At 45.6% G+C, this 14,136-nt stretch overlaps 6 protein-coding genes across 6 annotated transcripts; 3 read left to right on the top strand and 3 right to left on the bottom strand.

Moving 5' to 3' along the window:
• Nucleotides 1-643: 643 nt before the first annotated feature.
• Nucleotides 644-1,339, top strand: LY89DRAFT_672252 (uncharacterized protein; the record flags this gene model as incomplete). Its single annotated transcript, XM_018213270.1, has 1 exon — nt 644-1,339. The coding sequence occupies one exon, from the start codon at nt 644-646 to the stop codon at nt 1,337-1,339; it is 696 nt and encodes a 231-aa protein (XP_018068338.1).
• A 262-nt stretch (nt 1,340-1,601) lies between these two features.
• On the top strand, nt 1,602-2,938 carry LY89DRAFT_784808 (uncharacterized protein). Its single transcript, XM_018222823.1, has one exon. It carries the CDS (start codon nt 1,700-1,702, stop codon nt 2,849-2,851), a length of 1,152 nt encoding a protein of 383 aa, XP_018068337.1. The 5' UTR covers nt 1,602-1,699; the 3' UTR covers nt 2,852-2,938.
• Nucleotides 2,939-4,268: 1,330 nt separating this feature from the next.
• LY89DRAFT_753405 (uncharacterized protein) lies at nt 4,269-5,733 on the bottom strand (the record flags this gene model as incomplete). Its single annotated transcript, XM_018221275.1, has 2 exons — nt 4,269-5,324; nt 5,389-5,733. The coding sequence occupies 2 exons, from the start codon at nt 5,731-5,733 to the stop codon at nt 4,269-4,271; spliced, it is 1,401 nt and encodes a 466-aa protein (XP_018068336.1).
• A 1,219-nt stretch (nt 5,734-6,952) lies between these two features.
• On the bottom strand, nt 6,953-8,369 carry LY89DRAFT_736982 (uncharacterized protein; the record flags this gene model as incomplete). Its single annotated transcript, XM_018220203.1, has 3 exons — nt 6,953-7,579; nt 7,641-8,120; nt 8,184-8,369. 3 exons carry the CDS (start codon nt 8,367-8,369, stop codon nt 6,953-6,955), a joined length of 1,293 nt encoding a protein of 430 aa, XP_018068335.1.
• Nucleotides 8,370-9,523: 1,154 nt separating this feature from the next.
• Nucleotides 9,524-11,017, bottom strand: LY89DRAFT_721143 (putative CDK4/6; the record flags this gene model as incomplete). Its single annotated transcript, XM_018218616.1, has 5 exons — nt 9,524-9,725; nt 9,784-9,946; nt 10,023-10,324; nt 10,412-10,712; nt 10,859-11,017. 5 exons carry the CDS (start codon nt 11,015-11,017, stop codon nt 9,550-9,552), a joined length of 1,101 nt encoding a protein of 366 aa, XP_018068334.1. The 3' UTR covers nt 9,524-9,549.
• A 2,041-nt stretch (nt 11,018-13,058) lies between these two features.
• Nucleotides 13,059-13,823, top strand: LY89DRAFT_651067 (uncharacterized protein). The gene is made up of 2 exons (XM_018212130.1): nt 13,059-13,316; nt 13,361-13,823. Exons 1-2 carry the CDS (start codon nt 13,164-13,166, stop codon nt 13,694-13,696), a joined length of 489 nt encoding a protein of 162 aa, XP_018068333.1. The 5' UTR covers nt 13,059-13,163; the 3' UTR covers nt 13,697-13,823.
• The last annotated feature ends 313 nt before the right edge of the window (nt 13,824-14,136 follow it).

Below are 14,136 nucleotides of genomic sequence, written 5' to 3'. Positions count from 1 at the left end.
TAGAAGACTGCTGCAAGAACTCAAGTTCAGCTTTGTATCTAAGAGAATCAATTGTGGTCCGCCATTGGAAACTTTCTGCTCGGAGGTGAGGATATGTGTTCATGAGACCTGCTATGAATCTTGTGATACCTTCACGAGATATTTGAAACCTGTTGTCTACCATGTCCAATCACGTAACCTTTTTAATGTGTCTCATCCCAGGATTTAAGCGGTGTGACAAAAAGCAAAAGGCCTCACGTACCCTCATCATATGGAGGACTAAAAGTGTGGCGGACGCTCATTCGGCTAGTTTTGGACTATCTCAAGATTTTGTTCCCCACTCAATTGATTTCAGCAAATGATAAAGCAGGTCTCATTATACGAACTGCACCCAAACATCAATCCGTCTGAAACACGAAAGTGCATTTGACAAGGGTGTGACTTAACCAATGTCTGGGTAAGAGGCATGCAATGATGCTGTTATATTGCAGCAGACACATATATTACTACTCGTTGTCTAAGACAAAAAGCTGCCCATCGGGCATGAATACGAGATCTATACAGCAACTGTCATCATTCATAGCACCAGAAACTTGTTCACTCAACAATTCTTCATTTTGTTCTTCAACTTCTGTGTAAAATTTTATTGCTCTGAGTTCGAACAATGACCACGGTGTTTCCGGACATCCAATTCGGACCGAGCACTGTTGTTCAAAGTCCATCACTCACCCATATCATTGCATCTGTTACTTCCCATCCACTCTCGACAGCGAACTCGACGGTCATTACATTAGCTACCCCGTCAAACTCACCCACGACGCCACCAATTTCTACCTCAAACTCTGGGTTCTCGGATCGAATTCAGACCTTTTTCCATTCCCTGCCTTACGAACCTGGTATATTTATTGGGATCTTAGTAGCAGCTTTGGTCTTGCTTCTGATTCTCTCGGCTGCGATCTTCACTTGCGTTAAGTCCTGTCAGCGGAGGCAAGGGTTCTTAGGCAGAACACCAGCACCGGCTGCTGCTTGGGAGGGAGTTGGTGCTGGCATTTGGCATCATGGAGGAATATACCCGGAGAGAAAGAACGGCAGTCCGGCTACCATTAAGAATTCTCTCAGAAGACACTCAAGTTCCGGCTCTTTCTTCCCTAAGTACTCACACGATGATTTAATTCAACTGTCTAGTCCAATTTACCACAAACCTATGCGACCAACCGGTGCAACCAAGGCTGCTCCTTCAAGCAGTGGTTACATTTTAGACATGCCAAGGGCCTATATTCATCGTCCGCCAGGGGTGTTGACAACCTTTTGGGTTCCAAAAACGACCCTGCAGGAGAAGTGCCAGTCGGAGATTCCCTGAATTGAGAAATAGCGTCGACGTGGCTGCGACGACATGGGAGTGCACACCGAAATATAGCGTCAAATCAATCAACAGCAGTGCTACTTCAGGGATATCTAAATGCGATATATCTTAAGGCTGAAATTGTCAGTTACGCTGGTTAAGGGGTTCAGGGGCTTTAGCGAGTCTTCGGCTATCTTCATGATAAGGATAAGCACTGTGACGAAAGTAGATAGCTAGCCTGAGTAAACAAATCTGCGAACCGTGCAAACATAACACGCCTCACATCTTGGTTCATATCATAGACACTTGTAAACGTTGTCTACCATTTGACTTACCTTCTTGCAACCTCATCAATTGTCCTATCTTCAAGGCTTATCAATGCCACGAGCAAACCGAATTTTGGCCGAAGCGGACCCGAACGCGTCCAACGCGTCGAAATCCACTCTGGACACGAAACCGACCAAGAGAAGCGCTTCCACGCAGGATGTGGGGGACATAGCTGACCTCCATGGATCGAGCACAAAGAAGAGACGAGTTGGGCGATCTGCAGGCAATGATGCACCTACGGTGCGGGAGCAGAAGCAAAAGGCTGCCGCAGAGAAGAGGTCGAGCAAGAAGAAGAGTCAGCACGCAACGAAAGACAACAGCAAGCTGCAGTTCCTTTTAGCTGAACGCGGTCTGTCAACAGACGGGACGAGAGAGGATTGGATCGAGAGACTGGAAGCCTCTTCGATCGACTACGAATCATACACCGCCGAAGAGCTCACCGAAATGTTGAGGAGACGACACATGAAAGGCGCAGCTCAGTATCCCAAAGCTATCAAAATCGAGCGATTGAAACTCAACGACGATTATCATCGCGATACAAGAAATGGGCCTGCTATGTCCCTATGGATCCAAATCTCAATCGCAGAGGTAAGATTGGAGAGAGAGCTTGCGGAGGCAGCGATCGCAGAAGAAACAGACAAATACTCGACACTTGGATCAAAGCGTCTCTGCGCCCTTCTTGAAACTCGGGGCCTTTCAACGTCAGGCAAAGATAAAACTCTCCTGTCACGACTTCGCAAGGACGACGAGAAAAAAAGGATGAAGAGCATCAAAGACCTGCAGACAAAATTAGCCAAGCTTCGGCCGGAGTTAGAAGCTATGATCGGGCATTCGGTCAGCGCTTCTGACATCACCAAGGCGTCCAATCGATACGACGCACTTGACAATGAGATCACAAGTCGACAAGAGTCTAAGCAAGAGCCTGTTATTCCAGTCTGTGATTACAATTGGAAAGACTCGCATTGGGCTTCGAGGACGGAACGGGAGTTGAGCGAGATTTGTAGCCGCAGAGAAATGCCGGGACATGGCCCCAAGGCTGCGATGATCAAGTTTCTCGACACAGGAGCTGTTGAATATGAGGACTTGTATGCAGGAAGCCTAGAAATGATATGCTATAAACGGGGAATTCATGTCAAGAGTGGTGCCAAGAAGAACGATCTGGTCAGGATTTTGAAGGAAGCTGATGAAGGAGAGCACGATTGACTGTTCGAAGATCGGAAGGAAGAAGGCTAGAATTGTTGTGTCTTAGTGTGATTCTAGTTATGATTCTGTCTTAAATTGAATACTGACCAAAAACACTCAAGCTCCTTGACCCAAGATTCGATTCTCAATCCAGCTGCTTAGTCCTGTGTATTCTTATACCAAGCAGAACAGTGCCATGAGCAGGCTGGCCAACCAGTCAGTCGACTTATCAGTCGACTGATAAGTGAGCAGTTAAAGTCAATCAGTTCACGATTTTAAATTATATAAGTCTATCAGTGATCCAAAAGTCCGACTGGCAGTAACTGATAAGCTCAGAGATTCGATTTTTCCGATTTTGGAGTCATTTTTGGGGTGATTTTGAGGGGATTAGGGGCTAAATGGCAAAAAAAGAGCGCTTTGATTGGTCAAAAAAGGCGGTGAAAAACTCAAAATTTTCATCATGATGCTTTTGACCCTTAATCCACTATTCTACCGATCTAAAGCTCCACAAAAACACTAAAAATTATGCACTCTATCAAGCTAGAAGTTATTAAAGTTGCTCTTATTAATCTTCTTATTTCACAGCCCTCTTCTAAGCTTTATGAGCCCTCTTAAAGCATGCAAATGCACCGTTCCCGCACTACTCTCTTAGTGCGCATTCTCTCAGTGTGTACTCTCTCGGTGTGTACTCTTTTATTATACTGTGCACTCTACATATACTCTACATGTTTACATTTTTTTAAAAATATAATAACCTAGTAAAGCCGCTTTTTGGTAAGGTAACGTGATCAAAAGTCACGTTTTCTTAGCTTATCAGCGCTTATAAGTGTCTGACAGTCGATCAGTTGGATGCCCTCATTTTGATCAGTCTATCAGTTGAAGAATCAGATCAACTAATGACTGACTGACTGACTGATTGGCCAGCCTGGCCATGAGCTGAACACTCCTTGAATGTGGCCCAGTTGTAGTGCGACCAATTGCACGCTTTAACTGTACTAGATTGCGTATCGGTCACTCGAAGTTGATAACCGCTCACACATGGTGACCGAAGTTGGAGCTGAGTTGTTCCTCGACGTTATTTCTTGCTTTACCTTCGAGTTCGTGGTTCGTAGGTCGGTTTCGATCGTGTATTTTCTGTTGTTATGGCTGAATAGTACTGCTTTCAATTAAGACTGGGAGGGGGAGGAGGGATTCTGTCACAGGTATAGGCTACATTCTTGTATGATTCCCATTTGTTTATTGCCCGTTATTCTACCAGTACGACAAGTTCTATCCCTCTGTAGGACTCCAAACCCTTTCCATACCAAGCGAACCAAGTTTGGTATGCCTATCCGTGCTCCAAAAGATCTCAAAATCAAACAAAAGTGTTTGCTTGTGCTCATATGCTCATATGCTCATAAGCTCATATGCCCTTTTTCCCATATTCATACACCCCGACTCAGTGTTCGAGTACAATCACAAATGTAACACAATTTCCCACCGCCATAACCACCATCGATGGACAAGCCACGATGTTCTCCATAGCCCGCCGACCAAGCACCTCAGAGGCGATGCGTTGCCGAATCCAATTGGACATCGCATCTGTTCTTACGAACCATCCCCAATTACCTGCTGCTTGAACAGGCTCAATCACCGATATCACAAGTGACTGTTGAGCGATGGCAACGATGTCTCTGATGCTTTGGAGGCCATTGACCTTTCTCCAGAATGTCGCAGCCTTTTGCTCGGGGTAAATGTCGCTATCATCAGGAAAGGCGAAGTTCACCCAGCTCGCATAGGATTTAAGGTTGAGAGAGGCAAACACCTCTGTCTGAACGATGCCCATAATATCAGAGAGAAGCGGCGCGGAAGGTTCGGACCCTTCAAAAACGTTTATTCGAATCAGATTGAAGGGTAGCTGCTGATCGCTGGGGCTTGGTGACCAGGGGTAGATGGCACGTAATAATGTCGGTTTCAAGTTTGAAGCCTGTACTACTGGTGCCTGAGCCACTATGTCTCCGTTGGATGTGGGCTCGACCTGAGCTTGGAGTGGAAGTGCGGCGACGGATGCATTCAGCGCTGCTGTAGGTCCCAAAGCCAATCCGCGGGTAGCTTGAGGTGGCGGGTCTTGTAGAGGCACTGCAGGCACTTGTTTTTGTATGCCATGGTATAGCTCATGGGGGTCTGCCATCAGGCCAAGGTATTTCACTAAAGCGCTGAAGCTCTGGAAAGCTAGCCGCGGGTGATTGAGTCGCGGCTTATCCACGTGAAAGAGCCGGAGCTGGGATGCTGGTATGTCAATATGGACATCCAGCTTCACATAAGACTGGTCCTTGCCCGTGTCACTCCCACGTGTGGCACGCAGCACAGGCAGGACAGCACCACGCGCAGACGTGAAGGTTGGCCATTTCACAGGGCAACTTCGCTTTATCAATGGGGTGGATTCGCGATCATCCACTCGTATGCTGCGCAGTCGAATGTAGTCCTCCGGGCTTTTATAACCGAAGGTAGTCATCTGTACGAAATGTCAATCATATGGTCTAGTATACTCAGGGGCATGATCAGAAGGAAACACTTACCAACAAGCCCTCATATCGGTATGTGCGAGTGACGGAACTCCATCTGTGTCTCAAGATCAAGACAGAGTGATTGTGCGCTTCACGCTCCAGATGTCCTTGGCCAATTCGAAGGACCGGTTCTGACCCAGGTACCCACGTCAAGAGCCACGCAATGTCGCCGGGCTTGTACGACGGAGGGGGGGTCTGATCCAATTCCTGTTGAGGTTGCATGCTGTTGCGATCAGTGCTCAGCGAGCGTGCGTTCGTGGAGGGCTGAAGTTGTGCATCCGGTTGAAGTTGCGCTGGCAAATTATCTGAGATGTTTGCGCCCATCGAACGTGCATTGGAGGTCTTTGATGAAGACATCGTGGAGAAGAATTATTGAGAAAACGACTCTGCTATGCTGGTAGTAGTTGTGCAGCGTTGCAGAAGAAGTGGATTTGGCTTGTGTTCTTGATTGTTTCTATTTGCGGAGTTGCTATGGTTGAAAGATAAATGTAGAGTTCTGCAGGAGAAAGTATATGTTGAAGCGCAACGCAGTCGACGCTAGTGCCTGGTCTGATCAAATGAACAAGCGATGACCTAAGCGCAGAGTTCCTCTGACGCTTTATATTCTTTCTCGACCTTCTCAGCCCCTGCTTCCTGCTTCCCATGAAAAGCGTAAGGTCTATCACACGTTCAACTGTTCTACTCATGCTATCATATGGAAAGTAAGTATAAATGCCCTCAACTCTCTCCAAGTAATGATTACCTAAGCTAAGAAAGGCTTCCATGTACATCTTTCAGCAGCCTCAGCTATATACACGAGCATGTCAGGATACATCATATCTTATCAAGTTGCGAGCCTACGCGGAGAATTCTAAGAACGTGCGCAAGTAAGTGTCTCCCACAGAAACGCAGCTCCAGTATAGCTCATGCCAGCCTCAAGTGTCCGAGTCGAGAATGCAGACCATTGTGCCAAAGACTTGATAATTCAGACTACCACACAAAGAAGCCGTGCCTCGCAGACCTTCCCACGCTGTTTCGTAACCACCATCTACCCTCTCAGTTCCCTTGCCAACGCAGGCTTGGATAAAGCATCAATCATAGGACCATAATTCGTACAGCTGTAGATCTGCCGCAAAAAGATGTTAAATAAATGTTAGAGCGCAAATCCAACAGAAATTTGAGACCCAGTGGCCATGATTATTATTGACAGACAAATTCATATACCATCATATGCACCGATTGAACTCCTGCTTAGAAACCCCCTGAAGTATAGAGGCTTCCTGGACGTTTCCAGGGCCACTTCCCTTAACTCGCTGGCAGCAAAGGCGGTTCAAAAGTCAACATGGAACAGACATCCCTGATATCGCCGTTTATCGAAGTCAGGGTTCACATTTCCAGGAATCCTTTACCGCATGGAACTAATTGAGTATATGGCTGATTGGTCACAGATACGCACCAGATCCTAGCAGCAAATAAATGGTAATGTCTGTGGATGAGAAGCTTGGAGCACAAGGTACCAACACCATGTTTATATGGGATTATTCCATTTTTGGGGGAGAACTCTACAAAAGCTAGTCTATCTAAACAAATGTTTGAATCAATGTTCAAGTAAAATCAAAAATGGTACAACACCTCCTACAATAACCATTACCATGGAAGGGCAAGTGGTTATGCTCTCTCGATGCCTCTGCCCAATCAATTGTGCTGCTACGCTCTGGCATATGTAAATGGCCACAGCACCTGTCCTCAAAAACCACGACATCCTTCCAGCTACAAACATTGGTTCCATTCCAGCCATCAGTACTGCCTCATTGGCTTGGGCAACAACAGACTGTAAGCTGACCCCTTTTGCGATTTTATTCCGAATGTCTTCAGATTGTTGATCGGTCATAAGCTCCAAGCTACCCTCTGTAGGAACGACAAGGATCGCGTTCGGATCGGGTGAGCCAAGAATAAACCAGTTCCAAGTGGTATTTTGGATCATGGCTATCATTGCTTCTTGGGAGTTAGATGATAAGCCTGCTCTTGTTCCTGCGCGTGCGTCAAGATCAATATTCGCACTGAGTAGTTCAAAGTGGAAAACAGCTCGTGGATCCCGGGAGCTGAATTGAGACATATTTGTGCATCGAACAAGTAGAGAAGGACGTGCAGCTACTTGAAACTCTCTAGGAGCTTCATATGACTTGGTTACTGATTGGCCTCCATGGCCTTGGATTGGTCGCATCTGCTTTAGTTAGTACATTTAGACCAGTGCTAGACATCGGCTCAGCGATATGTTGACTTACAGCTAGCTCAGACTCGTCTGAGATTATCTCCAAAGGCAATTTGGCCGCAGCTGGCTTCTTAGAACCTTCCGGGATCTCTCTCGACTTTGATGCAGAGTCGGGTCTGTCTGGTTGGATTCGAGGGGCTCGGACTGGCTTAGTGCCGGAAACTTCCAGCCAAGCAAGAGCTTCCATGACATGCGAAAAGCTCTGCTTGGTCAGTCGAGGCTGCTTGTTCAATGATACTGCTGTATTATATCGTCGAAGCTGTCTTTCTGGTATGGTAAACAGCATCTCCAATCTTAAATAGGATTGTTTTCTGGAGCCAAGAGTGCTTCGAGGTGTCAGTTTCAGTGCAGGAACTTTGATACCATTCATATCCGAAGCTGGCCAGTTCCATGGAGATGCAGGATTAAAAATCGGAACCGATACTCTCCCATCTCTGCGAACTGCACGCTCTATCAAATATACATCAGGTGGCATAGAACCGAAGGAAGTCAACTACGCGAGGATCACAAGTCAGTGGGCTCTCTGTTGTAGCTGGTGGGGGTTTGAAGTACATACTAATAGAACTAGGTATGTGATATCTCTAGTCACAGACTTCATGCGCTTTACAATTTGGACCGGATGATCGTAAGCTTGCTTTTCGAGTTGTCTACCGTCAATTAGGAATAATGGCGGTGTCCTGGAATCCCATTCGGTCAACCAGGCCAGTATGCCCGACTCATAAGTAGGAGTTGTTGCGTCCATACTGAACGGAGCGTGACTTAGTGTCGCAAACTCGCCGGTTTGAGGTGAGGGCGCAACCGACCGGGCCAAATACGTCGATGAAGAACGTGCCAAGGAAATCTAACAACAAATCCGGTTGATAATTGCGTTGAAAATGCTGATATTGTGTAGGAGAACTTAAGACTCGTGAGGTGTCTCTGCTTTGTTGGTCGGGTCATACAAACAACAATTCGAGAACATATTCTGTAAATTGCGGTACAGTGGGTAAATTTGATAAGGACATGTTGTACACTAGGACAGAAGTGGCGATGTTCCAAAGCTACACCCTTGCTTTTGGCACCCTCAACATCCTATGCGTATTGTAAAGATCTGCTAACAATGTTCTAGAGCTTGGGGGACAATATAAACACAGGAAAAAAATTTTTACCATAGAAAATGCATCGTGATTTGTAAACTTAGATACCTCAGTCATTGTATCCTTCGTAGTTTAATTCATACTGAGTTTTTATCTTGCTCGTACTGCTGCACAAACTCTGGAACAATATTATCATATGTTTCGATCTATAAATCAGAGCACAGATTTGTTTTATCGGGATTTGTAGGTGATTCTAGCAGCTTTCACTATAATTAGTATGAATTGCTATCCTCATTGTAGTTATATGTATTCCAACATAGAAAGTCAAAGTCGGTGTCTTAATCCTGTCAACTTCTATCTGGAACTCATGCCCCTCTACTGTCAATACCGCCCCATTATCACTTACTTATCCTTATTCCAATGCCTCTTCAAATGCAAAAATGTCCATCAAACATATTGAGGCAACTGTATGACATTCACTACCATAGGACGTCTCACCATCTTTGGTTTATTTCTAAACTCTTCTCTAACACCTTCGCAATGAGCCTGTCCTTCACTTGTTGCATCCAATATTCCTCATAACATGGAATACTCGCCTTCCTTCCACTATTGCATAGAAGAGCTTGCCTTACGGTGATTTTCCCAATAGAGCGTAGAGATTCCAAGAGTTCCACGAGAGACAGAGACAACTGAACCGCTATACCTACTGCACGTTGCCCGAGCCTTTTATGTATGTATGAATACTGTGCATCCTTGCGTCATGCACATTTTTGGTTTTGAAAAGGTGGTTCAGTCAATCTACAAATCTAGCTCAAACCAAATCCCTCGAAACTAGCTTGTGACAAGCTAGGAGTTCAACCACGGATCATCTAGAAGATCAAATGCCGACATTCGTTCTTCAGGAACCCATCGTAACATCTTGCGCATAAATTGAAGAAAGAGAGCTTTCTCCTTCCCCTTCAGGTTCTCCTCAAATTCCTCGAGCGAGTTAGATGGTATTCTCACATCCCCAATCCAGCACCCTAGAGTGTGTAAGTTATAGCTAGTACACTAAAACCTTTTGCAAGTATGGAAGCCTACCACTCTTGTCGAAATAATCCCCGACAATTGGGCTTCCCTCCAGGAATGAGTTTGGTGGGCTCCCAAGCAGAGCAATCATTTCGGCGAGGTGCACTGTGTTCGTAGTTTCATTATTGGCATCTCGAGCATCGAATAGGTGTTTGTTCTGACAAAGGTCCCAGATCTAAAACGAATTAATGATTTTATCACAAGGGTAGTGAAAACGAAGGTCGAAATAAGAGACGTAAAAAGATACTTACCAATACTCCTAGATTCCAAATATCCACCTTTTTATTCCATGGCTTTCGCAATATAACCTCTGGTGCGCGGTACAGAAATGGTTGGATATCCTCGGTGAAATGTCCATCGCCAATTCGAGCCTCGCCAAAGTCGCATAGTACTGGACGACCAGCACTTCCCCTTACGCGCATTTGGCGAGAGGTATAGATAACGCGATCTCCATCGACCTTGCAAGGACTTGGATCCCGGACTTCCGCCTCTTCAAACTCCGTGAGTACGTTCTCATCATCGATGCCCATGAGAATGTTCTTGGCTTGGATATCTGGAAAGTGGTCAGAGACTTCGGCCCTTAAAGAAAGATATGAACCGAGGCTCGACAGAAAAAGTGAATAATAATTGGGCAACTTACCAGTGTGTGCTAAATGGCATTCTGAATGAAGAAACTCCAGCGCAAGAAGCACATGTTTCAGTGTGAGCTTCAAAATATCTTGTGGGAGCTTCCCTCCCGGAATGAGTGCTTGGAAGTCAGATATTCGTAAACCGAGAGGTTTATGTACCATGCATATATGACTACCCGTAGCTGTGGTAATATCAAACGAATCTAACAGCATTCGCACACATTTAGATCCCGCATGTGATGTGGTGATTGTATTTATAGGCCTGTAAACTTCCCATTCCCTTGCTGCTTGACGTGAGTTCGCCTCTGACACCTTGACACAGACATAATTATGTTTGCCATATAAATATTAGCATTGGGAGTTTCAGTTATTAAGCATAACCAGACGGTGGAATAAGCGCCACACCCGAGTTTGCCAACCACCTGATACCTTTTGTCGAAAACTTCCCATATACGGACCGGATAGAATTTTTCTGGGGTGTACCACCTTAGCTTCTCCTCCTCGTATTTCAATGAACTATCGAGTACATGAGGTCCGGCAAGTCGCTCCAGATTTTGTCTCGCTCGAGATGGCGCCCGGCGCAGAAGTTTCTGTGCAAATCTCAAAGCTGAAGACATGATACAGAAGAATAGTCTGTGGACAATTGAAGTTGAATTTTGAGACAGAGGAGTCGCAGGTTAGCACTTTTGATTAGAGGGCATCATGGAAGATGTCTCTCCACGCCTTCCCTCATTCGCAAGTTGTTGGTTTGTTGTTCGTTACTGTTGGAAACACAATATACAGCTAATAATCACGTGATTATTAGCTGTATATTGTGTTTCCAACAGAGGCCGAAGTGAGCATCTTTCTCCTTACTCTGCAATTCATTTTCGGGTTTCAATGTTAATCACATACAAAATTCCAGATTCAAGAACGCCGAGATCAAGTAAGCACAGGAAAAATATCATTTATTTCAAAGAAATGGTGACTGATATATGTGTTACGGACCACCTGGATCGCCTGGCTAATCGCCTGTCACCTGACCTAATCGCCTGCCTAATCGCCCGCGACAAAGGTCAGGCCGGGAATGGTGGCGTTCCCTAGCTTTAAGCCTATTGGGGCTTAGCTCCTCACATGACATCCCTTTCCCCTAGCATATATATATCTAGATCTTCTCCTCTTTCATTCCCCTTCTCTTCTTTACCTTTAGATTCTAAGAGATAGCCGAATCGATACTTCGTCTACGTACTGAGCTTCCCACCGTGCTGTCACAATATGAATATAAGCTCTAGCTCTCCCACTCCCTTCTTCTTTCCTTACCTTTAGATTCTAAGAGATAGCCGAATCGATTCTTCGTCTACGTACTAAGCTTCCCACCGTGCTGTCACACTCGTAATATATATATAAAAAATATATATATTTAATAATATTTTAATGTCACGTCCCTGCCCACACTCTGTGTGAGGTCACGTGGGTTGGTATGGTAAATGAAGTAAGATAAGGCAATCGTATTTTGAGTCAAGAATCTTATTACGATCACGGGACTAGTGGACCATAGGCTCGGCAAGCGGGGAATCTCGACCTATGGTGGGCCCTGGGTCACGTGGTGGATCATAGGGGATCATAGGGGATCGAGCGATCCACTACGATCCAGGAAACGGAGGTCCTATATAGCGGCGAGTTGTCACTCACTAGGGAGGAACTCCGTGCTCAACTTGATTAAGTTTTCCTAACTACTATATCATTGCCTTACCTTACTTCATTCACCATACCAACCCACGTGACCTTACTAGGGTAAGGAGAGAGTCGTGACAAATCTTAACGAAGTTGAGCACGAAGCTCCTACCTAATGGGTGACGACCCCGTGTTATATATGAACTTCGTACTCCTGGATCACTGAGCCTCAATAACCCTCAATGAGGATCATTGATCCAGCTGCACCACGTGATCTGGGGATTTCCACTAGTCGGGATCCTCCGCTTGCCTGGCCTATGGCTCATCTGTCCCGTGACTATGACATTTAAATATTAATATTTAAAAATTATTAGAATATTAATAACAATAGTTTTAATTTAGCTTTAACGCATATAAAAATCTTTAAGCATATCTTACAAAACTCTTACACTATCCTCGGAGATACCAGCCTTCAATTTCGTGCAGTATGCAGGAGCCCATAATTCTGAACTAGTTCCGTCTTAATCGATACTGCGATGTCCCATTCTCATAGATATGAATTGTATTAATGCGCTTGTTATTCTCGTCTTTTAGACGGACGGAAACAACTTCTTTTAAGTCATCTGTGTGACAGCACTGTGACGATGGTGTGAGGTGGCGACGCAACGTCGGGCTATTCATTTAGAATCTAAAGCTAAGGAGAGAAGAAAGGAGAGGAGGAGAGATCTATATACATATATATGTTAGAAGTAAGGGGATGTCATGTGAGGAGCTAAGCCCTAGTAGGCTTAAAGCTCGGGAACGCCACCATTCCCGGCCTGGCCTCTGTCGCAGGCGATTGGCTCAGGCGATTGGTAACAGCTGGCGCTGTGACACCAGGTTAAATAGCATGGAAAAAGATGTTGTATTAGTCAAATCTCATGACCATGGGAGCTGCTGCGCCGCAATCCGACAGCCAACCATTGAGACGATAAGACTGTGCGGGGTAAGTGACACAGCCACACAACCTGAATCATGCTTCGAACTCATATCAAGGCTTCGAATTCCCTCACAGTCTTATTTGCTTTCATGTAGGAGAATAGGAAATTCTCTTTCTCATAACCGTTCACAATGTCTTCTCCATCGCAATCACCTCCTTCGAACTCGACCAATCTTCCACCGCACTGGGAAGAACGGCGAGATGTTGAAGGAAGGATATATTATATCAACCACGCTACGCGCTCAACATCATGGGGCAGATCGACACCCCCAAATGTGGTGGAGGTAAGTTTGCTTCCTCGATTGATGGCCAACTAATGATTGGTCAGACGATAGAATCATCCGCAGAAACAAGTAGCCAATCTGCCCTTGACAGACTTCCTGACGGATGGGAGCGTCGTGAAACTCCCAACGGACGAACATACTTCATCGATCATAACCGTAGGACGACGACGTGGGTCGATCCAAGGACACCCTCAGCTGGCTCGGAGTCAGAAGATGAAGATGGAGATGAGCTAGGAATCGCGGAAGTGGTATCGGGCACTTTGCTTGCTGGGCCGTTGCCAGCCGGGTGGGAGATCAGACCCAGTAGGTTTGAAGGGATCTTCTATTTCGTGGATCATAATACTAGGACTACTAGTTGGGAAGACCCCAGGATGGAGTAACCGGGAAAGGACCCAAAGTCCTGATTTCATCCGCAAGATTACGTTTTTCAGAGTATATGCTCATCTCGTACACGACATTAATTGCTATTGGCTCTCACTATATCATTGAATTCCAATTTTGACAGCTAAAATGTGTCTGCAATACATGCTGCTGTGTACCTGGTATTTTCTTCTTGAAGTTCAGAGATTAATTACCAAAGCCAAGCACGTATACTAGTATGTTCAACAGCCTAGTCATACCACCATGCCCTCAGGTCCGGGTGTGCATGTGGTCTCACAACTTCGCCTCGTTTACGTCGACATCTAGAATCGTGGTCATAAGGATAGTCTGGCCGCATCTGTCCTTGACAAATCTCACAGACCTTTTCCTGTCTCACCACCTCCTCCCCATGTTTGTACTGTGTCCAAATTTGTCCTAAAATCAGTTACAGCCCATCCAT

This window comes from Mollisia scopiformis, assembly GCF_001500285.1.
Source record: "Mollisia scopiformis unplaced genomic scaffold LY89scaffold_18, whole genome shotgun sequence".
Classification (NCBI taxonomy): Eukaryota; Fungi; Ascomycota; class Leotiomycetes; order Helotiales; family Mollisiaceae; genus Mollisia; species Mollisia scopiformis.
The sequence above is the reverse complement of the archived record's forward strand: the minus strand, read 5'-3'. Positions and strand labels throughout refer to the sequence as shown.

Coding starts and splice junctions, on each gene's coding strand:
- LY89DRAFT_784808 (XM_018222823.1), top strand. CDS start 1,700: ATGCCACGAGCAAACCGAATTTTGGCCGAAGCGGACCCGAACGCGTCC.
- LY89DRAFT_651067 (XM_018212130.1), top strand. CDS start 13,164: ATGTCTTCTCCATCGCAATCACCTCCTTCGAACTCGACCAATCTTCCA. Junction 13,317..13,360: donor CACCCCCAAATGTGGTGGAG/GTAAGTTTGCTT, acceptor ATGATTGGTCAG/ACGATAGAATCATCCGCAGA.